This window comes from Daktulosphaira vitifoliae, unplaced genomic scaffold (genome assembly GCF_025091365.1).
Source record: "Daktulosphaira vitifoliae isolate Bord-2020 unplaced genomic scaffold, ASM2509136v1 Scaffold_3, whole genome shotgun sequence".
Taxonomy (NCBI): domain Eukaryota; kingdom Metazoa; phylum Arthropoda; class Insecta; order Hemiptera; family Phylloxeridae; genus Daktulosphaira; species Daktulosphaira vitifoliae.
In genome coordinates, this window is record NW_026099574.1 from 11089583 (window position 1) to 11117318 (window position 27736).

Here is a 27736-nt window from a genome sequence, read left to right on the forward strand (position 1 = left end):
TATTTTTGCAAACGTAAATTCAACGTGATAACTCCAAAAAACCTCAAAAGTTATAAATAAAAATGATCATTCTTAAATTTTTCATATGTAAATTTCACTAACTTTGTCAAAATAACAATTTTTCTAAAAACTGTATTATCAAATGACACATTAGTGATCGGCTGTGTTCAAATTTAAAGTAATAACATTTCGAGAAAAGTAAAAAAAAAAATTGATAGTTTTCAAGTATTTAAATTTAACGATACGTGAATGTAATGTTATTATAAAAAAAAAAACATCGAGTGTATACTAAAGTGAAAATAAACAAAAAAATGTAAACTCTTTATTTATTTCGTTTTGTACGTTTTTTATACATTAATTTGAACTTTTTTCTACATTTTTATTATTGATTAAAATTTATTCTACGTTTGTAATCGTATTAGGTGTTTTTTTGAAGATAAATTTAAATAGTATCGTTAATTTATTATGTTCAATAAAACATACTGGTTGACTTGTACGATTTATGAGAGTCATTGAAATATATTTAATTTTTTTTTTTTTTTGACAAAGTTTCCATGTGTAAAATTTTGAAATGATCAATTTTTACATATAGCCCTAAGTGAATGTGGCGACATTATTTATAGTGGGTAAATACTAACAAACAAATAAAAATCATAAATTAAACAACAATTAGAAACTTTCTATCAACATGTGCTAATTTCTATGAATGTAAATGAACGTTGTGTTTGCTTGTTATGAAACATTAATCATGCAGTACACGTTAGCGTTTCAATTAAAACAATTAATTCTGTCGCATTGATTATTTAATAATGTTTGAACTGAATCATATAAGTTATATTTAAAATGTTTAAGACTTTTATGTTGTTAACAAAATATCAGTGCTTCTATTATTATATAGCCATTATAGTCATTGCGCTGTAATTCTATGCCACTTCGTGAAATGCCACATAAATAACCACCAAAGTGTAATTCATAGTTATGTATGTAAAAAATAACATTGTATAATAGGTTAGTTTTAAAATGGGACTTTATTTAATTAAATAGAGGAGAGACGAACTGCGGATTACTCGAAACATATATAAAAGTCGTCACCTTTGGCTTAAATATGTCAATGCGAAGAAAAGAAATAAGATAACTGTTTATAAAAACGAAATCCTTTGAAGAATTATTTTCATGTGTGTAATTATTGTTGCTGTTATTATAGGCATGGTTATAAGCTAAGAAGTACTACGTGGGAGAAAGATCAATAGAAGAGGTCACTAAGCAATGATAATAATAAAAAGACTATTATGAAAATAATAATAATAAACACCGCGGCGGACGGCTCGGTAAGTATAAAATATAAATAAAATAAAAAACAATTAATTCAGTTCAGTTTTGCGCGAGCGATGACGACCCATCGGTCCGTCGGTCTGATAAATGGTGAAGACTCTGTGAGGCTGAATGGGCAGCCTTGACAGTCGTTACACACACGCGCGTGCGTGTATTGTACACATCGGGCACAGTTTGTACCTGTACAGGTGTATTATGTGCGTATAATAATATATCGAAGAGGAGTAACGGGTCTGGTGAGACCGAGAGTGCGGTGTAAAATAAATAACGCGTCGAACGCCGGGAGAATATGATGGAAAAAAAATTGAATAACTCTGACAGACGGACGCCCATCCTCTTTTAAACGGTCCAATTTAATTATTATCATTATCATAATCATTTCCAGGCTCGTTATGGCCAACAGAATGCACCGGGATGCGTGCAACGTACAGTATTGTAATTATTTCGTGATGTCAAACATGGTTTTTTACCGGCGCCTTTTCATAAGCTCTCGTCGACTGAATTATTTTCCCAATGATGCCCCGACGGCGATTATTAATTGATTGACGATTGAAAGTGTGTCATTTGTCAAACAAAAGTTAGAATAATATACGGTTTCCATTACACGGTCATTTGTGCAGCGAATGTTTGTGCGTGCGGAGGTTCACCAGCACGTGCGTGTGTGTGTGCGTACCGGTTTCCAACGAAAATTCATTCACAAAATATGTGATTATTATATTTTTCTATAAAGAAAACCTCATTCACAAACTCAATGAAATTTAATAGTCGTTTTTAATCATGAGGTTCCAGAGAACGTCTCTCGAAACGTAGAAATTATGCACAGTGCATTCTAATTCCAATAAACTAACGGAGAAAAAGTAGGGAATAATTTACCGTGTTTCTATTCATTTTCACTCGTCAGTTGTCAGTGACCGGAAATTAATATTATTGGACTTGAACACAATTTTCAAGAAACGTACAACGTGTTGGAAAAAATAACAAACGTCTTATTCCGCTTCCCGTCTTATGTGTTAATATCCAAAATACGGCCAATCGGTGGAAGTGCGGAGGCTCGTATTCTTGTATTTACCGTTGAATGCTGCACAGCTATACATTTATGTATTCTAACTGGCCGTTGTATTAACGTTAGAAATCATTTTTCAGTTCACAATATAATTATTGATGGCCTCTTTGAACTGGCATAACATTACGCACCATGATATATATTATTTTATTATAATACCTATGACTAATAGTGAACTACGCCCTCTCATACGGGTTTCCTACAGCGGTTACTTAACTGTGTCTAAGCACATCGATTTGGTAGTATGATATTAATGCAACGACGGAATATATAAATTAAATTCTTAATAACATACTGGACTGGAGTTTGTTTTGTTTGTTTGACAGAATGTAGAACATGTTTGGTGTTGAGTTCTCATGCCGTATCTTCCAAGTGAAACCACCACTCGAGTTATTAATCACAGCTTAGTAGATAATTGGGCACTGAGAACATTTTCTGTACATCTATAAGAGTATCGATAAAAGAAAAATACTCGGAAACGACGCCTTTTTTTTTTTATCGCACCTTTTGTTCTTCCTATCGATCATTTTGTATCCGCTGAGTTTCTGAAGGTGATACTGTAACATCGCCGAGGCGGCACGTCGCTTCCTTAATTGGCACGTGCACTTCAATATGTTTTATTCATATTGTACTGTTTTACGGACGTCATTACGGTCGATTTGCAGTAAGTCACGTAGGGAATCCAGCAATGATTTAAATTTTTATTCAAATAAACAATAAAATGTATGCTTTGTCGTTGTTCGAGTGTGTGCGCACGAAGCAGTCCGTGACTTGAACTTTGATGTAAACCTGCGAAGTGGACACCCGAATACGGTCATTAAGTTTTAATCGTTCAAAATCGTAAAACAGTCCCAACATATTAATCGACACCATTTAAATAAATATATTGATTTTTATTATTATAATCGTTGGCCCGTAAAAGTGCCGTGCGCTATGAATAATAATTAAAATCAGTAACACTATTTTTTTAACGTTTTTACTGAACTGTTCGATGTTGCGATACTAACGCGGGCGCTTTTCAAAAATCGTGTTGCATTCGAGAGACGTTCTATCGTTTTACTTTCGACACTTAACCCCTTAACTGAGATTGCTGTTTTATTTCACGTGTGCGGTTGTCGTACGCAGGCTCTTCTGCCATGTTGTGTACACGTCGCAAGTTGTCGACCTACTTTTGCAAGTTTCGAATTCAAATAATACAAACGTACGAAACAATAATAATTGTATGTAAACAGCGACGGTAGAGAGACATTAAGCGTGTACGCCCATTGTCAATAGTGGAAATAAAAAAAATATATTTTATCGAACGGAGTGCGGTGGCGGTTGCGCATCGCTGCGAAGTCGAAGGAAAAAAAAAATACCGAATAAAATGTATATACAAACAAGATACCTGGCGTTTCCGTGTACCTCCCCGCGGCTATAATACACCATTATTGTTGCATGTAAACAAACGCGGTTACAATAATCGTATAATGCTCGCAGTATTATCGGCCGCCGTGCACTATGCGGTGCATTATACGCTGCCCGGAGAAAGCTGTTGCGATTTAGGCCATTTAAGCGCGTGCAATTTACTTGTGAATATTTTGTCGTCTTCCGGAGCTTTCTCACGTTTTCCTTATCAGCGCGTTATTATCTGTTTGCCATTACGCGGCAATGATTTACCGAAATATCGGAGACGTTCGCCCGGCAGATTTATAGCGACACGCCCCCAGGCATTTTTTCGGCACGGGCCGATTAATGCGCACACCTTACGCCTTGAAACCCGCCGGCGACGAGGTTTTCTCCCGAGGCCGTTTTCGCCAATCAGACACTTCACCGACGGCGGCCATCGTCTCTTTTGTAAAACTGCGCTTAATAATTGTTGATCTGCCCGATTCCCACGGAACGTCCAAGTGGCCGTTCGGCGCGCATCGCGTGTGCGCCGGCCAAGCTCGTATCTCTTATACTCATTTGTGGGTCCATTGTAGTGTCGTGTGTGTGTGTGACGTATACACTTGTGTGTGTATAATATTATTTTTGTTGCCGTCTAAATAACATGTGCGCACGGTTAGGTGGCACCTACGAATCGTGTGAATAAAATCTACAAAAAAAAAAAAAAAACGCACGCCAACCGTCGGCTACTGGTTTGCCACTCATATTATTATTTCTATTTAAAAGCGCATCGTCGGGGGGTTTTTTTTTATGTCTGCTGTTGTATCTGTTGTAGACGAACGTCAGACCGCGAGAGTGACGTTTAAAAGTATTTATTGTGTATCGCGCTTTTATATTATATTCATCGACAGCGTCGGCGGGGGAGTGAGAGAGAGACACAAAGATGGACAGATATAGACAAAAAAAGAACGATTAAATCGTTCGGGAGATTTCACCTAGTAGTGGTATTCATGTGTGTGTGTGTGTGTGTGTGTGTGTGTGTGTGTGTACACTGTGTGTATAGAGCCAAGGAGAACATTTAAGGCGAACGCCAACACAAAAGAGGCCGAGTCATCCCGCGCGGCGGCGGCCAGTCGAGTGCCTTCGCGCGTCTCTCTTGGGCTGACGAAATAATCAGTTCAGGTCTTTACAAATGGAAAAATAATCTTAATACACACACAATAAGTATATATATGTGTGTGTTTGTGTGCATGCATTGGAGAGAGATAGAACAAGTTTTTTTTTAACCGTGTGAAAAGCCGCCTACGATGTCCGAAATCTTTCAACCCGTTCGGTAGTGTCTAAATCGTTTTTTAATTGTGCTCCGGTAACGACTCTATCGTTACGCCAGCCCAAGTCAGAAATCCTGTTGATTTTCATTTATTATAATTTTCAGTTTGACAAAAATAATAAATCTACTAAACAATTTTATATATTGTCATTTGGGGATGTAATCGTTCGTTTATAACTGTAATTATTAATATATTATGATGTAAACAATATATTTCAATACGGATATTTTATTCAAAAAAAAAAAAAAAAATTGCTCATCTGTCTAAAAGTAGAGAACCAAATACTCGTTAAATGTTGAACAATTTTTAAAAAATAAATGATTCAGTTCCGTTTTATTTATATTTTTTTGTAAAAGATTTGTTAACGTGCAAAAAGGGTAATATAAAAAAATAAATAATAAAATTGTTTTCCTTAAATAAAAGATATACACGAGAATTACTTACTCGATTTACTAACAGTCCAATGTGTATGTGTTGCCGAATTCCATTGCTTCTGTTAGTGTATATTAGTATATATTTGTACAACGCACACAATTTTTTTAAGAATTAAATGTAAACATATAATATATTGTAATACATGTATGTTAACGGAACGCTGATTTCTAATTGGATGTTTAACAGATTTTATTTTATAAATTATAATACTCTCATATATCACATTCGATTCGCGTCCCTATTCGAAATAACGAGAAGCGCCATTTGCAAATTTATTAGTTAATAATATTTAAAATTATTACCTTTATGAATATTCATTTTTGTCGACTGGTTAAGTGGAGTATGTGATATACAGTGTATCACAAATCTAATTGGCAACACTTGTACTTTTCAACCTATTATCATTTCGTTAATTTTTTTTAAATATTCATTTCCTTCTTAAACTTCGTTCAAAACATATTTTTAAATTAATTATCACTAATATAAAAAAAAACAAAAATAAATTTTTTATTTTTTCGAAATGTTAAAATAGTCATTATTCAAAACTTCATTTATGTTTTAACGGATTAAGTAGTTATTGAACGCGAGTGAGTTCAGTTTGTACACTGCCCGTGTTCCATACACACTTTATGTATTAAATTAATGAGAAACTCAGTGAGTTATCTTAACATTGTTATCGACCCATCAACATTATTTTTTACGTTTTTTGCAATTAATAATGCAATTTAGGACATTTTCGGGAGTAAAATAAAAAAATGTTCCTTCTAAAAAGCTAAAAATATATTTAATCCTTAAAAATCGTTAAAATGACAGCTGTCATTTTTACGCTTAGGTGTTCAGGAAAATAATTTTAGAATTCAATTTTTGTTTCGTAAAAAAATAAGCATAATGAGTATTTTCAATTTCTAAATGAATCTATACGTTTAATACTTTAAATCAATGTTCAATGTTAGGTTTTTATAATTTTTTGTCACTTTTGATGACAAAAAATATTTAAGTACAAACAGTATATTAAAAAATAGGTTAATTGAACACTAAATTGTACTTAGCTAGTTTATTTATATATTTTATTCTTTGACTTAACTATATGGGTAAACCATAAAATTCATGAGTAATTGCACATAACTATTTCAAAATGTAAACTGTAGTATAGATAATTTTTATAGTTGTACTCGTTTGTTTAGTCATATACAATATATATATATATATATATATATAGATATATATCCAATGAAACCTTTTTACGGAACTATATATTTTAATACCTTAGTCATTACAAACTGACTTGGCGATGAATGTTGTATGCCGTTCAATATCAATGCCACTGTGTGTTTTATTTATTATTTTTGTGTTTGTAACTACAATTATGGTATTTATTTGGAAAATTGAACATTCGGTAATTATAATCAATATATTTGTGAACAAACTTGATGAATTGTCGAAGAAAATATGAATAACTATATGTTTAGACGTACTTTGAAAATAAGACACAATTACTTTTTTTCAATAAAAAAAAGGGCGAATTTAAAAATATGAAAATTATGACTGATGGTTGTAAAAGTGCAATTTCAAATAAAATAAAATTAATCAATCTGTATTTGTTGTATATATATTTTTTTAATAAAATAAAATAAACGGAATCAAAAACAAAGTATCCCAATAATAGTGTCGGGGAATGGATCAGCTTAATACGCGGTCGTTGTAAAATAACACTTTGAATGTATAGGTTATCATAACTATACTTGGTCAGAAAAATGTACTTTTATTGAATAAATATATGCATCTTCAAAGCAACATAAAATATGCAACGGTTTCTCTTAAGAACTTTTTATTTGCTCGTTTTATGGGCGTCTCTCGTCAAAAATCGGTCTGTGACTTTTATGTATTATAATTAAAAATATTCCAACAAACTTTATTCGGCAACGGCAGTACTATGTTTACTGTTCACACGATGCGCTGTGAATAACACACGGCCTACAGTACATACTCGGCTATATAAAACCATTAGGTAGATTATAAAGTCATTTTCAACGGCATGGTTTTTATATAATAAAACATATTTTTTTTTTCTCCACCGCCAAAAGGTTTTCACGTCCGACAACAATAAATAACGCCGTAGTTATACGTCTTCATCTTCATAATAATACACAAGCGCAGTGTTAAAACGCGATTTTACTTTCTTTGTGCGCGTTTTTTCCTTCAAAAATATGATTTTATTATTCTCTTCATTATTATCCATCGGCACGGCGGTTAACCAACTGTAGACGAAACGCGACGTGGATTTTTAATGCAACTTTTATTGCTCCGGATAATGTTCGCGCACGACCGCAGCCGCAAGAATTTCCATCTGTACCAGCGGCCATTACACTGTGATTAATATAATTTTTGAGATCACCGTACCGGATTATACAACTCTATTAAAAAATTAAAGATTCCGCGGCATTATAAGCGTATAATAGCCGTTCATTCGGTCGCTCGTTTTTAAATAGGAAGCGATCATCGAGTTCGTCCACTGACTTGGGCTGGAATTTCGCCCATTTTTTTTTTTTTACATAAACCCTTCAACCTGCTGACTCGTTTATAACAGAAGATGAATACCATCTGACTAGTTTCAGCGTTTGTGAGTGTGTTGCATTAACATTTCTGTGCGGCTTTTGTCTAACAGAATTCCGACGTGTATTATTTTGACACGTTATAGTGTCGCGACCGCAACGAGTCTCTCTTATTATTTTTCCTGTGATATTTATGAGCACCCGTTTTTCATAGGCATATTACCCTTTCGGAGGTCTCACGTGTCGCCTACATGTGTTCACTTTATGATAAAGTACACCGCAGAAGTGCGTTATCATCGCGGGCGGCGAGGATAAAAAATATTTGGGTCGGACCCGCCAGACGTGCACGATCTGTCTTAGTTTAAATGTTAAGTGACAAAAAAAAGAAAAAGATTACCTGTGTTGTTTCTTCTTTACTTTAGAATGAAATGCAATCGCAATTATTTACAAGTGTTTGTAGAGTTTGACTTTATATATTATGTACTTAGGGTTGTCAGTAAGTATATAGTTACAGTTAAGTTCCGTTTTAATGGGCAATGAATACAAATAATTTATGCAAGCAACGAATTTTGAAACATTACTGATAGAAAATAGGCTTTAATCCAGTCACTACCTCATTAATTCAAAACTGTTAAACAAGAGTCAATTATTTTTTTTCTTCTATTTTTGTGATGGAATATTGATTTTTAAACGCTAGTAAGGTATGATTCGTGAAGATTTATTTTGAATAATTTTAGATAATGAATGAAGTCGAGTTTTATTGTATTAAAAAAATTATTAATTCATCTGGTTTTTTTAAAATATATTTAACTTGTTATTCTAAGTGAGTGCGTTTGAGTTTTATTAGTTTTTAAGTCGATGGTAAATTATTATTTGCACATTAAAACTCCAGTTGTTCAAAAAGGCGTAAAACATTACCTAATCAATACTCATGCTTAAATTGTAACATTAATGAATGAGCATACACAATTTTGGATTAAAAAATAGTGAATTAAACACACTTTTTACAAATTGACTTGATTTATTATATATGTTGATAACGACTTTTATTAATTTTTGTGAAAATAGTATGTAATTGAGTTTTTCTAGAATCATTTAATAAGTATATAAACGATATTTACTCTTTGTTGTTAAGTTACTCTTTAATGTAGCTTAACATAAACAGTTATACAGTTTTAAGTAGTGATTCTAAATTTTTGCCAATTTCCCCCCCTCAACAAATGAAACATGTTAAAATGAAAAAATTCGATTAGTTGATATGATTTTGCTCGGCAATTTGAATAAATAATCGTTACGATCCTTTTGAGGACATTACGAAACGAAGGTTATTTACGGAGAATATATTGAGCACCAATCGTGCAATTTATTTTTTATGCACATGTAGCAGCCTCGGTATTTATCGTTCGCCCTTGGTCTGCAAAGAAAATCACACGTTGAATCTGTAAAAATATTATTTTTCCTTGTCTATTTGTTTCACGTACATTACTATGTAAGAAAACTATTACCCTCATGCAGATCACATGTAAATATACACTCGGCTTGTTGTGGAATGGTTTTCAATGCGTACGCTCTCTGTATTTATTCTTTTATTTTAATCAAAGCGACTGTTGATTGAAATGGTTTTGACAGATACTATATTAAATGATTTCACAACATCTTTATACTTCAGACATAATTTCTGCGAATACGGTCGCTGATATATTAGCTTCTGCGGGGTACCCCAATCTCAACGAGTTTTAATGGCTTGTCCATATCGCAGATATGATAATTTACTAAAATTATAAGAGAACTTTGAAAGGCAGTTACAGTGAACGTAGTACGTGTAATCGACCATAACGGCTATTATCATGATAAAACGATGACTTTTTAGTGACCTTACTCTTATTTAGTCTGTGCGTTGGTACGATCGTAATAGTGACGAAATAAGACAAAAGGAGTGAAAGAGACTGCATAATTCTTCGTAGTCCGATTTAAAACACACAACAAGCAATTTTTTTTTTTTTTACCGTTTTATTGAAATTATCGTACTGATAAACGAGGGGTGTGGTTTTATTCGATTAGCCATTGGTGTGTCGGTGTTTATGGGCTTGTATAGATATTTCGATATCGTTGGAATGTATGCATTTACAGAAAAATATATAATGTTTTATGATTATTATTACTATAAATTCCTATTGATGGTTTATTTGAGCAAACGTATTGAAAAAACCGATTACAGTGATCAATCTAATAAAAAAACTTATTCCTCGAGATTTTTTGCGGTAAACCGTATAATCTGCTGTGATCGATACTATATTATGTTATTATGCGCTGTTGCGATTTTTTTATATTAAAATAATTATAAACATCGGGATCGATATTATTTGTTCGTACCTCATGGTTAACAAAACTTAACGGACTGGCTAATCGGACGATTCATGATTATAATAATATTATTAAGCGATGACCGATGATCATAACACACAGATGGATCCATGATAGCAACTCATGCCCTTGGATTGCTATGGACAGATGTACGCACGTCACGTCGTTCGCTTGGCCAAAATCAATCACGGTATCTACACCGCACCGTCACCACAAGTCTATAATATGATATGATCCGGTTTCGATTTTCATTTCTCATTACATCTACGAGACCCCTCGCGATCATCTCCTCCAGAGACGGCGCGTTCCATGTACTATTACGATACCGACGTACTCTACTAAAAAACTACTGCAATAGATTATTGACGATACATTTTTGTTAAGTTCTGATGCACCGTCTCTCTGATATACGGACGCACTATTATTTAGCAATAGTGATGATACACTAACTTTGATAGCGAAAATTCGCCAAGATCGCCGCCGCTTCAGAGACTTAAACGGCCGGTGGAAACATTCATGAACCCATGTGACTTGTAATCAAACATGCATAGTCCTTGTTTAAAATCACAATGCGGTCTGTTAGACCTATAAAATATCTCTGAATCAATTGATCAGCTATCGGCGAGAAATGAAGTATGCGGAGACGCTCGAATCGGAATTTTTCTCCATCAATTATTTCGATATACGTTAGTTAGAACATTTAGGCGATTGTTACTTCTTGTCTACTAGATCTCATATTTTTCTGATCGCCGCCATAAACACGAGTCGATAACATCGAATCATTCTATATTATTATATTGTTTCTCTCGGGCGATTGGGTTACACCTAATTCGTCTATTATAAATTTACCATGTTTTCGAATATTTTACTACTTTGTGTAGACAATTAAATGACCGGAATAAGTTTGATGTATTGAATGTCTTTACTCGTTATAGTTTCAACAGATGACCACCTTTGAGTTTATAAGATACTCTTTACACTCAAAGAAATTGAGTAATAACCTAAACATGTTTTTTTTATAAAAATAATGCATGAAATTAATAAAAATAAATCAGAAAGTTACACGTCATGATTGAAATCATTTTAATCTTCTTATAAACATAATGATTTGGATTATAATTTTTAAAGTCATTTTTTTTTTATAATCTTATATTATTTAAAAAAAATATTCTTGGTAAAGTAATGTTTTGGTATTTAATCTTTTACGCGATTATATTTGTTTCAAAATATAAATATTTTTTATTTAAATTTTCAAAATAAAGCCCTTATTATTTTAATTTTAATTTTAATTTGGCTTTAAAAAATTCAAATAGATTTTTATATGTCTGGTTTAGTTTAAGTTGTTAAAGAAGTGTGTTAGAACTGTCCATGCACTCAAATTTTAAATATATTTAACTGGAATATTTTTAGAATTAATATAAAGTGAAATTATTTGTTTTAAGTATTGTAATAGATTTTATATTGTACAAAATTATTAATTTTTTTGAAATTAGTAGACCTGAGCTCGTGCCATAGTCGGATAAATAAAATTTTGTTTCTACTTCATTTGTATCAATGGTTACTATAGTTTATAGTAAAATAAGTAAAAGTGGTTAACAATTTAGTTATTGGATGAATCTCGTACACGCGAATAATTAAATTTTACTCAACTACAAATATTTAAAAAAAAAAAAATTGTTAAATAAAAATAGAAAAAGATTTGTATTTTTTAAATATATTTCATTGATATTGCTTATAAAAAATATGTCTTCTAATTTTATTATCAGCGTATATATTGTTAACTGATACAAACTTTGAAATACATTTAACTGTAGAATAGTAATTCATAATTTTTTTTTAAATTTCGGATTTATTTTGTATAATAAAGTCATTTGATGAGAAAAGAGAAAGATATTTCTTAAATAACGACAATATTCGTATACAAATGATAAAAAACTCCGTTTTTTACTTTTTTATAGTAATTTTTGTTTTCTGAAAATTTCATAAGTCTTAAAATATATTACCTGGTAAACATGTTTGAAGCGTTCGCTTGGAAATCCATATTATTTTCCTTGATTCTTATGAGATTTTGCTGACAGGTAATTTAATGTTTGTCAATAAACGCGGATTCCGATGCGCACAACTTCACTTGTAATGGCCGTTTGACATTTCTTGATAAATGTCACGCGGGCCAGATGAACTGCTGCGAAACTAAACGGTTGAAAATATCTCGGAGAGAAATCTATGCGTCCAAATATTTTTCTTATGAAATTCATACGGAGACTTTAATGCGTGGAACGCGATCGCACGTGATCCGGTACGTTGGCGCGTTTAAGACTGCTGATGTCTTCTTCGCTTCCACCCGCACACTCAACGGCCGCCGCCTCGACCCCCGCCCCGGTCCTAGAAACCCGGCAACCGGTGTTCCGTCCATTGGTCGCCGCCCAATGAGCGGTCGTGATTGGTCGTTTTATTTTCCGATCACGTGTCTCGCCGCCCGTTTTGTGGCCACGTGCTCTTCAATCGTCGCGTTTCACTCGTAGCTAATGCGTCCGTACTCATTAATTTTATTTATCATGCTCATTAAAGTTATTTTTGAAACCGATTATTCTAGTATAAGGTATTAAATTGATAATAAAAAATTATACAAAATATATGATATGTAGATATTAACAAAAATCTAAGTGAAAATCCTCGGAAAAGAGATATCTAAATATATTAATCTTCACTAAAAATAAATTAATTTTAGTCTTTAAATCTTAGAATAAATTCTACTGGTTGTAGAATTAAGAGTTAAATGATTTATAATTAAATCAATGGAAATTATTAATGTTTCAATTTTTTAAATATTTATATGTAGTGTATATAATGTATTTGAAATTTGTTAAAAAAATTTTTATAGTTATCTTCATAATATTCTCAGCTATAAATCAATATTAAAACTTTGAAGAATTTATTTATTGAAAAATCCTTATGAAAAAACATCAAGTCTGTATATAGTACAGTACTATTTACTGAAGAGTATACATTACTAAATATGTGGAGTATATATTATTTGTACTCATTTTTAGAATAATATTTAATTTTTTTTTGGTTAAAAATGCGTCTTATTTTGGATAGTTCTAATAAAATTAAGAATTCTTTTAATATTGATCATTCAATGAAAATTTACAAAAATTTAACAATAAAATAATACAATGACCATAAAATGATATCAAATGAATACTAGACACTGATAAATATAGTCCATATTTCAATGCTTATCGCATTTTTTAGGGTTATTTTAGATATTTCCGAGTACTAAACTCGATTTATGTAATTAAGAATTCAAAAATGACACTATTATTTTGCATTTTTTGTCATTTTAAGATAATTGAAGTACATACTAGTGAAAAATTACTTTTTTATTTTATTTATGGAAATAATTATAGGTTCAATATGAGGAAGTCTATATCTATTCTGATTCTCGAAAATTATGAATATTGCTTGTATTTTTCTACTGTATTATTTTTAAGGAGGAGAGAAAATAAGTTTTATATGATTTTCCAAACATTTTGTTCTAACTGCACTTATTAAAATATTTTGTTTAAAAAACTGTATTTTTAAAACGTAAAATTCTTTTTTGTCTATTTATAATATTAATTAAAATCAAATCAATGTATACGAAAAAATATTAATAGAGCACCTATTTATATTTTATGTGTTGTGGTAAAATCTTGAATATTTTATTATTACCATATCATTTAAGTCGCCATTAACAGAAATCGTAAAAATAAGAGAGTCAGCGAATAATATAAACAAATGATTAGAGAATTAGATACTTTATATAAACCTGAATTAAAATTCATAAAAAGTGGATTGAAGTTTTGACTACAATCGTTACCATAGTGGGTAAACTTAATCTTTAACATTTATATTCATATGGGCGTTGTTAAAATTGCGAGTTTATCATTATTTTAATATTTTTTTGTGCATGTTATAAATGTATACTTAAAATATAACTATTTGTAACTGACTAAATACTATTATTATATTTTTAAAATTTCATTATTGCTATTAGTCTATTAAGCTTTTAGCAAATAGCGTACCGTAAAATGACATAACTTTGATTTTATATGTAATTTTTTTTATTATAATTTTGAAACTAATAACTATTTAACAATTAAGTCCCATTTCATAATCACCCCATATTATGTTGTAACTATTGCTAGTGCTTATAGTTAATGCATATAGAGCCAGTGTGTATAGCTAGTGAATATCCATCATGTGCGATTTATTAGAAATACAACTCATTTTTTCATTAAATATTAATTTTTTGATTAAAACGTACATATATAAATTTGATTTATTATAAGAAATAATTATATCTTACAATACACTTGATATATACTATGGTTTATAAATCTAAGTAATGTTAATTAGTACATTTTAAACGAAAAATCATTATTTAAAAAAAAAAAAAAAAAATTAAACGTACTATTAATAAATTATATTGTAGATAAAAAGGTTAACATTTTTTATGTAACTTTAACAAATAGTATGTATCATTTATTAATTTGTTAATTGATCTATTATTTTGCTTGTCTTGTTTCTATTAATAGCAAAGATTAAAAGTGATTTAGTAGAGCATTTCCAAGAGAAAATTTTCTCTATTTGGTTGACAATAAAAAAAAATCACTTTTAGCATGAAATGGAGAGAGGAAACCCGTTAAAAAATGATTAATAAATGAAAACAGGAGTTTGTCTGCATTTTATATAGATTTAAGATAAATTTTTTTATTTTGTATTCTCAATAAAATTTTCCCCAAATATCTGTATCTCATCGAGATGAATTTTAATTCGAATATTTATACTAATCTAGATGGATATTTAGTTATCTATTCCTAACACCGATCGCTTAGAAAATTCAACTATTAGTAACTGACTAGACACTGTTATTATATTTATATTTTTTTTTTAGGTGAACTAAAATAAGATCGTGATATCATTTCTTTTTTCTAATGTACTAATATAAATGTTATAGAATTAGATATTGTCAAGTAATAATTAAAATCGAAAAATTGATGTGCAATGAAAATTTGTTAGAATAACTTACAACAAATGAACCGCCTCGATTACATTTAGCATAAAGTTAACGATTATTCCTAATAGCTGGGAGCAAGGTGTTAATAAAGTGTTATAGATAAAATCTAAATTTGTGTACGAATATAATTACTATTATTAACTCACGACGCTGAAACTTACGGTGAGAGTGCGTTGTAAAACATCGCACGGAATTTATAGATGATTTATTTTACACATATTGATAACATGTCTAATAACTTGTGAAAAATGCTCATAAACAAAATCTTAAACACAAATAAATAATTTATTTTGTATTTGACGTTATTTTACGAATTAAATTGACAAAATCAATATGGGAATACCTGGATAAAGAAGATTTTATCAAATATTTTTTTATATGTCAAATTCTGTTAGGTTATCTCAAGTTTTAATTTCTTCTCTTGAAATTAATTTTATATTCAACTGTACTGAGTTAAAGTAACTTAAATATGTATACTTTAGCCAAATACCCTAATAATGTGAATATTTTCATTGGTTTATTTAAAAAACCAACCCATCACAGGGGGGTCGTGGCACAGTGGTGACGTGGCATAGTTGGATCAAGTATAATGATATCTGACAGTGATTAAAATCACTATAAAAAAAAACGCTTCGATGCAAATCTTTAGATAGTGTTTAATTTTAAAAAATTGGTGGATTATTAAAAAATATTATTTCTCAAAAAAAAATTGTGTTGATCCATACACTTTTCAATAAGTTATAGCATTATATAGTTATAAATGTAAAAAATAAAATCGAGAATTTTCACACAAAAATAGCATTTGGTAGCCATTTTCACTGTGTAGACAAAATAAAGTTCGAATTTTTTTTTTCATAATAAAGTATATTACATTAACTTCCGTTTAAGATATATCCGGAACACTTTCAAAAGTTAAGTTGAAAATGTTCTACTTTCTATATGAATTTTTTATATTTGAAGCCCCCTCCCCCGTATATAGGGAAATAGTCTGATTAAAAAAAAAAGTATGTCGAATGAAAGATGTATATAAATACTACTTTTCATGAAAAAATTGTATTGATCCATACATTTTTAAAAAAGTTATAGCATTCGACACAAAAATAGGATTCGGTAGCCTTTTTCACCACGAAGACAAGTCCAGAGGTAAAATTTTTTTTTTAAATTTTTGATTTAAGATATATATAAAAGTGTCAGACCTTCCGGAATATTTTCAAAATTTAAGTTGAAAAAGTAAATTTTTTGTGAAAAATTTGTAATTTTAAATCCCCCTCTGTAGGCAGGTTAAGTGTCATATTTACAAAAAAAAATAAACCAAATGATAGGTAAAGGCATCAAGCATCTATAAAAAAAAAAATTATATTGATATGTTCATTTTTGAAAAAGTTACGGCAGTTTTTAGTAAAAAAAATTGAAAAAATTTCGAAAATTAGCGATTTTTAAATTTGTAATTTTTTTGAAGGTTTCCCCCATTTACGGGGAACGAGGGAAATTTTTTCAATTTTTGAGAGTAATGTCTTCGAATCGATACGATTTGTGATCTTATGACATATTGTTGAAAGAAATCCGTTCGGTGAGAGCTGAGAAAAAGTGGTAACAGACACAAAAAAAAAAAAATAAACACATCTTAGTAAAACCAATACCTTCTCAGCTTTGCATCGAAGCTAAAATTTATCTTATTTGAATTTTAAAACTACTAAATATCACTTTTAGCTTTGATACGAAACTGAGAAGGTATTATTAATTTTACTATGATGTTTTTATTTTTTTTTGTGTGTGTGTCTGTTACCACTTTTTCTCAGCTCTCACTGAACCAATTTCTTTCAACAATACGTCAAAAGATCACAAATCGTATCTAGTCGAAGACATTAAAACAAATCAATATAATTTTTTTTTTATAGATGCTTGATGTCTTTACCTATTATTTGATATATTTTTTTTATAAATTTGACCCTTGACCTGCCCACAGGGAGAGATTTAAAATGACAACCTATTCACAAAAAATTAATTTTTTCAACTTAAATTTTGAAAGTGTTCCGGACAGTCTGACACTTTTATATATATCTTAATTTAAAGCTAATGTAATGTACTTTATTATAGAAAAATAAATTTCGGACTTTATTATATCTTCACGATAAAAATGGCTACTGAATGCTATTTTTGTGTGAAAATTCTCGATTTTATTTTTTACATTTTTAACATTATAATACTATAACTTATTGAAAAGTGTATGGATCAACATAATTTTTTTATGAGAAATAATATTTTTTAATAAACCCTTTTTCATTCGACATACTTTATCTTAATCGAGATATTAATAAGGAACCAGCAGATCATGTAGCTTTTGGAATAATCCACCAATTTTTTAAAATTAAACACTGTCTAAAGATTTGCATCGAAGCGTTTTTTTTTTTTTTAGTGATTTTAATCGCTGTCAGATATTATTATACTTGATCCAACTATGCACGTCACTACTGTGCTGGGTTTTTTTATCTTTTACAGACAAAAGTATCATCTCACTTTCCTAGTTATAATCAAAACAGTTTTAATCGTTTTACGTTTGGTACTCGTATTAACTATTAAAGACATTAGTACATGTTGATATTTCATTTGTGCATGTTCGCTTTACTTAAATATAGAACGTTCTAAACATCTTACTAATTATACAAATAAAACTTTATTTAGCATTTACAAAATAACAATGCTATAATATTTAAATTATTTTTGTATTAATAATTTTTAGTAATAGTAATTTATATTAATAATAATTCATGATTTATGTAAAATTATTTTAGAAAATATGGTAATATCGCAAGACGCTATTAAAAGCTATAGTTTATTTATATGATTAGTTCTCAACTGTGTAAATAAGTCACATAACAAAAAATGACGTGTTCTTGATTTTATATTTTGCAATCGAATAATTGTACACTATTTAATTTTATATCAGTTTCCTATTGTATCCTATTTGACCACACTGAATCTAATTGCAACGTCAAGTCCACCACTCCCCTTTTTCATGCATATTTTGTGAATTTAACTACTCTGCTATCAATTGATCTTGCAGCGAGCGGTCTGTGCAAAAGGACATTAAAAATATAATGACAACAAACAATGTCTCGTTTTCTGAAGTGTGCTCGACCAAACGTCCCAGTTAAGTTGTTGAAGTATTTACCTTTTCTGATGTTACAAAATATGCAAATATATCTAATGTCGAAGTCGTAGCTTCTAATTCCTTTACTTAGTCATCCATATGCCAATGTATATGCAAAAAAGGATAATAAGAAAAAATTAAATAAAATTGATTTTTTATAGCTGATTTTTAATTTTCATAAAGGCTATCAAAAAGAAAAATAATATAATAATAATATAATTTCTATATTGTTTTAATTTAATAATAAAACGTTATAATATTATATTTATATATATATTTTTATTGAAATTTTTATAAGGAAAAATTATCTAATAATTTTAAGTTTAAAATTGAAAAAAGGAAATTTAACTATAATAAATTATAAAATTCAAACCAAAAAGTTTAAATTAAATATACAGGGTGTTCAGTAAGTTAGGAAACAGTTAAATTGTTACAAACAATGAGTACAATAGAAATTCGTTTCCTTATTTACTGAACACCCTGTATATCCTTTGATTGAATAATGTTTATTGATATTAAAATCATAATAACGTATGGCGCAGTGAAATAATTGCAAAAAAATTATTTTTAAATTGATTTATTTAAAAGTAACAAAAATTTTAATGTAATATGTAAAAAAATAATCTTTTTTATCTATAAATTTAAAGTTTTAATATCATTCTTTCCTAATGATGAAAAATTAATAAAATTTTAATTTTAATTTTTTCTGAAAAATTATGATTTATAAAATAAATAAAGTATTCTTGTTTATTATTTTATTCAATTTATGTTATGCAATCAATAAGTGTCCTACAAAAAAAAAAGTTTTACAAAATATTGTTACACGATTACGTTATACAAATGTATGTGATGTGAAAACAATTAAATATGTTGGTTCAAATTATACTATCTTGGACATATTAAAAATACCTTGTAGCTATAATTATTTGTATAAAAAAGCACGTCTAATAACATTATTTCTTGGTTGTTTATATTCTAATGTAATGAAGTACATTCTTTATATGTTAATACAATTGTCCAAATACTGCCAAACTATTGACTCTGAAAACGATGATAAAATGTACAACTGTACTTTAGAAATGACAACTTGTGCTAAAGCAACAGTTGATATGATATCAAAATTAAAAGGAGCATTAGAACTTGTTGATAATTATCATACTGTACCGTTGTTTAAAAAGTCGGTAAATGACAATTACATTTTAAATAATGCATTCAATTTTTATCCATTTATCAATGACCGAATAAAAGACTGTCCACCTTCACTAATTAACTCAAAACGAACAATGTCGATATTGAAGACTTCGGAATTTTTTTTTATTAAAATAGGTAACTATGTAAATGATGATATTAAGAAATACTGTGATCAGGAAACCGAAAATTTGAATGAATTGTGGAGTAAATGGTATACAAAATGTTTAATTGATACTGAAGAATTTTATAAATATATAAGTAAAAAGATAAATGATAAAATTGAGGCAACTATTACAAAGAAATACACAGAGTTAGGTTTTGAGTACAACAAAAACATGGAGACTATCTACAATTTTAAAGATGATTTCACAGGTATATATTTACTGTAGAAGGTAATATTTTGATTAGGTTAATTGGATATTTTCTTTATAATAATAGATTTCACCAAAACACTATTCTTTAGTTAACTAATGGTACTTTGATAATTACTAAATCAATAGACAAATTCTGTTTCCAACGTTGAATTTGCCAGTAGAAATTATTTAAAAATTAGAATTAAACCATTTTTTTAATTCTGAGTCTTGGAGGCCAGTGTGCTTAACCCATTCCCAAGCACGAAATTGATCCACAGCACAATTCATTTTTAAAAAAATATAGTTAATTAGTATTTTTTATGTTAATTTGTTTAAGACGAAATAATGGAAAATATGGAATTGTATGTCGAGGACCCGATGCTATCAGAGTATTATGAAGAAGGTACGATTTAAATTACATTTATTTTTGTTTTATAATGAATAATAATTTAGAAAAAATTGTATATTTTTTAACTGAAAAAATAACTAATTTTTATTTAAATGTTTAATTTACATTTTTATTTCGATGCGAGTCTGAGAAGGTATTAAGTTTACCATGATATGTTTATATTATTATTTTTTGTGTCTGTCACTACTTTTTCTGAGCATTCACTGAACCGATTCTTTTCAACCATACGTCAAAATTTTATCTAGATGAAGATATTACAATCTTAAAAATTGTTATCAGCTTGTAATTAAGAAAAAAGAAGTTGATGTTGCTTTTGAAATAATCCATCAATTTTTATTAAAATTAAACACTATCTACAAATTTGCATCTAAGCAAATTTTGTGTGATAATTTTTTTTAATAATTGTCAGATATCATCAAAACTTGTCCCAACTATGCTAAGTATACACTGCACTGAGTTTTTTTTAGATTAATTTTTATTTCATTTAAAAACTTAAAAATAAATAAATAATTTTTATAAAGAACATTTTCTTATTATTAATTTATTGTTAAATTGCTTTAGAAGATGAAGATTATTCTGGTGACATGAGATCATTCAGTTCAAAATAAAGAAAATATTTTTTTGATGATGCTACTCCGTTAATTTTATTTAAACTCGATAATAGGTTTTTAATTTAAATTATTCTGTTCAAAATAAATAAAAAATAAATTATGCTTATTAAAGTTGTTGTTTAGTTAATGATTTGATAATGGATAATAATAACGTTTAACGCGCTTTATACAGAAATGATTATCTCTAATCTTTATTACAAAAGTTAGGAACATTATCATATGTCATCTACGAGTGTTCTATGGTTAGCCAAGTTAAAAGTGATAACATTTATTAATTAGTGTGATTCTATCATTGTAATCATATTATTATAGGATATTCCTTGTTAGGAGATTTGATAATCAATGCTTTTATTTACTATTATTCACATTTCAATTTATGATGTATGAACTTATTTAATTAAAAATTCAACATGTTTTAGACAATGTTTCTACAATTTTTTTTAATAATCTGAATTATACTACTAATCGTTTTTTCATGTCAATTACAAATGCTTATTCAAATGTTAATAATATTCATGGAAATGAAATCGCTTACTGTTACCAGTAAATAATGTAATAAGTGTTTACTTTGTACTTTACATAATATGGGCTAAAATTTGATACCATAAGAAAATTGTCAAAAAAATCAAAATTTAACAAATTCCAAAACGCTGTATACACTTAACTACTGAATTAAAATAATAGTTTTTGGTATCAAACTTTTTCTTAAAAACTTATCTATAAAATAGATATCTTAAAATCTTAAAAAAAATTTTAATAAAAAAGTTAATTTTTAAAATATTTTTTGTAATTGCGAAAAATAATAAAAAACATATTTTAAATATAGTTCTATATTGTAAATATTGATTAAAAAAAAAAAAGTATAAAATGTTATGTAGATCATTAAGTTATATGAGTTGTTAATTAGATCCGTTCCACTCTGAATATCAAATTAAAGAGTTTTAATTGTAGTTCAAGATATAAAAATTAAAACATTTCAACACTATTTTTTCTATGAGTTATTTGACTTTAAAGACTCACTTATATTTCCTAAAGTAGAATGAAAATAATCTAAATAGAATAGTAAGTAAGTGTAATTTTTTATTAGGAATAAAAATTTGAACATTATTCTCAAAGAAAAAGTTTGAACGGCTATTTTTAGTTATGAAAATTAGTTGTTATTATAAGTATTTCTAAAATCCTCTTAATATTTTGTATTAATATAACAAATAATAACAGTATAAACATTTAAAAAAAAAAAAAAAGTCGTTGAAAAAAGTCCAGTGTTAACTTTTTTAAAAATGCTGTAAAACTTAAACTTAAAAAGGACATATCAAAGATGAAATTTTACGGAATGGTTTAAAATTTTTCACATATTATTATGATTCTAAATAAACACAACTAAAAGCGTTGAAAAAAAATATTGTTAATTTTTTTAATTAACATTTTATAAGGAAGAATAGTAATTTTAAAAATATTCAAATTATGATTGAAATATAATCGGTAGAGAAAAACTAAGGGCTCATTCAGAACCAGCGTTAAAAAACCTATTGGAATCAAAAAAAAGAAAATGAATTAAAATTCTACTTCTAAATGTTATGGAGCTGTGTAATTTTTTGTTTTAGCTTCGATGCGAAGCTGAGAAGGTATTGGTTTTACTATGTGTTTTTTTTTTTTTTTTTGTGTCTGTTACCACTTTTTCTCAGCTCTCACCGAACGGATTTCTTTCAACGATACGTCAAAAGATCACAAATTGTATCTAGTCGAAGACATTACCCTTCAAAATTGAAAAAATTTCCCTCGTTCCCCGTAAATGGGGGAAACCTCCAAAAAAATTACAAATTTAAAAATCGCTAATTTTCGAAATTTTTTCAATTTTTTTTACTAAAAACTGCCGTAACTTTTTCAAAAATGAACATATCAATATAATTTTTTTTTATATAGATGCTTGATGTCTTTACCTATCATTTGGTATATTTTTTTTGTAAATTTGACCTTTTATCTGCCCACAGGGGGGGATTTAAAATGACAACTTTTTCACAAAAAATTAACTTTTTCAACTTAACTTTTGAAAATGTTCCGGAAGGTCTGACACTTTTATATATATCTTAAATTGAAGCTTATGTAATATACTTTAATTTGAAAAAAAAAAATTTGACCTCTGGACTTGTCTTCGTGGTGAAAGTTGACATCAAAGTTAATAAAAAATTACGATTTTTGTAAAATAATTTTTTTTTATATTTTTAACTTAATAATGCTCTAACTTTTTCAAAAATGAACATATCAATATAATTTTTTTTTATATAGATGCTTGATGTCTTTACCTATTATTTGGTATATTTTTTTTGTAATTTTGACAATTGTAATGCCCACAGGGGGGGATTTAAAATGACAACTTTTTCACAAAAAATTAACTTTTTCAACTTAACTTTTGAAAATGTTCCGGAAGGTCTGACACTTTTATATATATCTTAAATTAAAGCTAATGTAATATACTTTAATTTGAAAAAAAAAATTTGACCTCTGGACTTGTCTTCACGGCGAAAATGGCTACCGAATGCTATTTTTGTGTGAAATATTCTCGATTTTATTATTCATATTATATTTAACTTTAANTCGATTTTATTATTTATATTATATTTAACTTTATAATGCTATAACTTATTGAAAAGTTTATGGATCCACACAATTTTTTTATGAGAAATAATATTTTTTAATAAACCCTTTTTCATTTGACATACTTTATCTTTATCGAGATATTAATAAGGAACCAGCAGATCAAGTAGCTTTTGGAATAAAACACCAATTTTTTTTAAATTAAACACTATCTAAAGATTTGCATCGAAGCGTTTATTTTTGATAGTGATTTTAATCACTGTCAGATATTATTATACTTGATCCAACTATACCACGTCACAACTGTGCCGCGACCCCCCTGTGCTGGGTTTTTTTAATGATAACTTTTAAATCCTTTTGTAACTCAAAATTTGAAATATTTTTCTATATATGATTACAACAATATTTTTATTTGCCAGCATCTAAGTATTTTTTTATCTTTCTAAAAGTATTAGAACTTCAATAATTTATACATTTTTTGGAGAATGATTGTGCTATTTAATATTATACAAGAAAGCCATATAAATGAACTAATAAATTTTAGTCATAATTAAATAAACAATTATTTTATATAAACTTTCAAACATTATAGAGAGACATCCAAATTGATGAAATAAGATATTTGAGATATTTATTCAAATTTATTTAATCTTATTGTTTAAAAATTTACATGTGAAAATTTAAGAAGTAATAAAACGGCGATACGTATAGGCTATAAAACATACAATGCAATAATGAATATTGTCAACACACATATTGCTAGGCAAATATTTTTGTCTATATAGTGATAAAATATTATAAAACATGCACCATAAAATTATATTAAAACTGATTTTAACGATAATTAAAAAATTATATTTACTCTAAATTATTAAAACGTCTCATTAAAATCATATAAAGTTTGTACATTAAAGCGTGAAACTTAAAGCAAATGCATATTTGTTAGGAAATAGAATATTGATAATTCATTACACATAAAACATTTTATTTCACATATTTTTGTATAAAAATGAATTACTCATTTTAGGTTTTAAAACTATTTTACATTGGAACATAATAAAATCATGATGAGTTTAAGGTCATTGGCAATTGTACTCAAACAGTGCGCGTTGTACGTCTGAAGGTTCAGTGTTACACTTATACATTCATATTTATTTAGTATATTAATAAATTATTCCTACCACCTGTTTCCCTTATCCTAAATACTACATTTGTCAACGGTAAATCAACGCTACCCTCTCCTATGTGACATCAAGCCGGCTTGAGAAACTGTTCGGTAAATGTTTGAAAATATCAAATCAATAACACTACATTGTAGTCAACAACTTCGTCGTCAATCTCATTTCTGCTGAGGTAAAATTTATCATCTTGACAATTGAAATATGGTATATTTTATTTTTTTTGTATTTTCGCACAGTGTGCATATTTTAATTCACCATTTTCTTTTTGGTTATTTGACCATGTGGTCACGTTTTGTTTACTTTAGCTAATGGCTATATAACTATATTTATATAAAATGGTTAATTTCTTCTATTCTGTTGTTTTTTCCCCCTTTACCATGAGCTGACGGTTCCTCGAGTGTAGTCAAGATGGCACAAGATAAACATCTCATTGGGCCCTCTACATTTATGTAGAGGATACCTATTGACGTTGGTGATATGTCCACTATACCATGACACACGCGTTAGACCTGTCATGCTCTTGCTTCCCCTCCCTATATTCTAATTTTCATTTTGGGATCATTGACACCCTAATTGTTTAATAATTATACCCAGTTAATTTTTATAAGATTATAGCTGTAGTCTGGCTAAGACAAATAAAATACTTATGTATACATCTAGCTATTATCTGCCGTTGCTCTAATAGATTAGAAAATATCAGGGCCGTTACGATGTTCTAGACTTTATTCTATATACATGAAGACTTGATTTGTCTAATTATATAGCTCAAAATTCAATATCCACGTTTAGAGTGTGACTATTAATAATAAAAAAAAAAAAAACAACGTATACTCTGAAAATAAATTGGATGTAATTAAGTAAATTTAATGGAATTTTCTTATGGTAATAACTCGTGATATTAATTGAAATGGCCTTATATTAAACTTTCATAATCTCCTAATTTTTAGCCATTCTGTTACGTAAAATTTTGGATATGAATTTTCTTACATTATAAATAATTTCTCATGTTTAATAAAACTTAGTATATGCATTTTGCTACATAAATTGTAAATTATTATGAGTAATTTTACATTGTAAAAACAATGAGCATACTAAGATTGATTATAATTAAAAATCATATTAAGATGATTATGAAGCAAATACCCTAAGAAACTTTTGTTGTCTTGTTATTTAATTGTAAGCTTGGTAAAGCCTCAAATGTCAATGCCATAGGTCCATATAGGTTTGAGTTATGTTTTAATATATAATTAGTTTGTTATTTAGAGACATATTTGAATAACTGAGGCATCTAAGAATATTTAGTTTTGAATTTAGTAGCGTTTTATAATTTTCTTGAAGATATTGGGTCTAAGTAAAATAATTTTTAAATAAAATGTAATACTTAAATAACAAAAAGTTAATTAAAAGGATTTAATTATATACCTTTATTTAACTCCTTTTGTAACAAGACCACAAAATTATTATTTTAATTGTAAAAATATACTTTATACTTCATATTAGTTTTATATTCTATTATTTATGAAATAGGTTTTAATCAACATTATTATCATCTAAAAATTCTAACTCATTATATTTTGTCGTTATAGAAAAAAGGTTCTAACGCATTTTTTTTTTTATTTATACATCAAAAAAATAACTAAACATGTTTTAACTTCAAAATGGAGTAGTTGCAGTCGTCACATTGTGAGCTAATTTATATAAAAATTAAAAATTCTGTATAACTTTATGATATGTATAACGAAATTTGAACTCTATTTAATAACAAAATAAAGATAAAAATTGTTAGAATTATTATTCAAATATAATAAAATGATGTATAAACCTCATTTAATTCAAAATAATTATAAAATCTATTTAAAGCAACGTTGGACTCCTGCCCCAAATTGAAATTTTTTCTTTAAATTATAAGCTAAAACAGTAATAATTTCGAAAATTAACTTTTCGAATGTTATTATTGACCCAATAATTTTCTCTTTTATAAACAAATTAATAAATACGTATGCCATTTAAAAAATAAAGTTAATACTCTTATAAGATGTAAGGAATGATACGAAAAATTATTACTTTATAACAAATCAATTATTATTAAAGATAGCCACAAATTATATGTAGTAAAAATGGTGTGGTTTGAATCTTGTTTTTATTTGTAAAATTATATTGTTAAGAATAATTTTCATCTTTATTGAATATTACCTATATGTTTATGAATTATTCAGCTGTCATAGGTAGTAATACAAGCTAATAAATATGTTATTTATAATAATTAAAAATAATTAAGTTTACGAATGTGTTAAAGCTTTCATGGATTGTCTTGTTGCTTAAAGAGCTTGAGAATGTATCCATGTTTACATGAACTGACCTAAATCTTAGTACAGTTTGACAATTGGCTATAGCGAGTCGTTGAATAAAACAAGTTAATTGCTTGAAGTGCATGAGGATGTATCCATGTTTACAGTTGAGTTCTGACGTTTCGGACTCATTGCAGAGTCCATCTACAGAGTGATGGTTGCTAGTCGGTGGCTGCAACTATACATTGCAATGAGTCCCATACGTCAAAACTCAACTGTAAACATGGAAACATCCTCATGCACTTCAAGCAATTAACTTGTTTTATTCAACGACTCGCTATGGCCAATTGTCAAACTATACTAGGATTTAGGTCAGACGTATTGTACATTACAAATAACTTATATTTACTGATCATCTAAAATATTTTTTTTTTTTACAATTTGAAATTC

General features: G+C 28.3%; 2 protein-coding genes across 5 annotated transcripts in view; one reads left to right on the top strand and one right to left on the bottom strand.

Annotated features, from left to right (window-relative positions):
- The window catches only part of LOC126900968 (PAS domain-containing protein cky-1), a 69700-nt gene extending 56954 nt beyond the window's left edge, over positions 1-12746 (bottom strand). Inside the window, exon 1 of one of the 2 annotated variants that reach the window (XM_050677014.1) lies at positions 12449-12746. In XM_050677014.1, coding sequence (XP_050532971.1) covers positions 12449-12486 — 38 coding nt within the window. In that variant the 5' untranslated portion in view covers positions 12487-12746. Of the gene's footprint in view, positions 1-5538; positions 5701-12448 lie in introns of those variants that run through there. The other variant, XM_050677015.1, reaches the window with a different exon arrangement.
- The window catches only part of LOC126900977 (uncharacterized), an 80903-nt gene extending 59570 nt beyond the window's left edge, over positions 1-21333 (top strand). Inside the window, exons 1-4 of one of the 3 annotated variants that reach the window (XM_050677056.1) lie at positions 19340-20221; positions 20540-20605; positions 21021-21051; positions 21173-21333. In XM_050677056.1, coding sequence (XP_050533013.1) covers positions 19375-20221; positions 20540-20605; positions 21021-21051; positions 21173-21179 — 951 coding nt within the window. In that variant the 5' untranslated portion in view covers positions 19340-19374 and the 3' untranslated portion in view covers positions 21180-21333. Of the gene's footprint in view, positions 1-1204; positions 1329-19339; positions 20222-20539; positions 20606-21020; positions 21052-21172 lie in introns of those variants that run through there. The other 2 variants (XR_007702938.1, XM_050677055.1) reach the window with 2 other exon arrangements.
- Positions 21334-27736: the final 6403 nt, after the last annotated feature.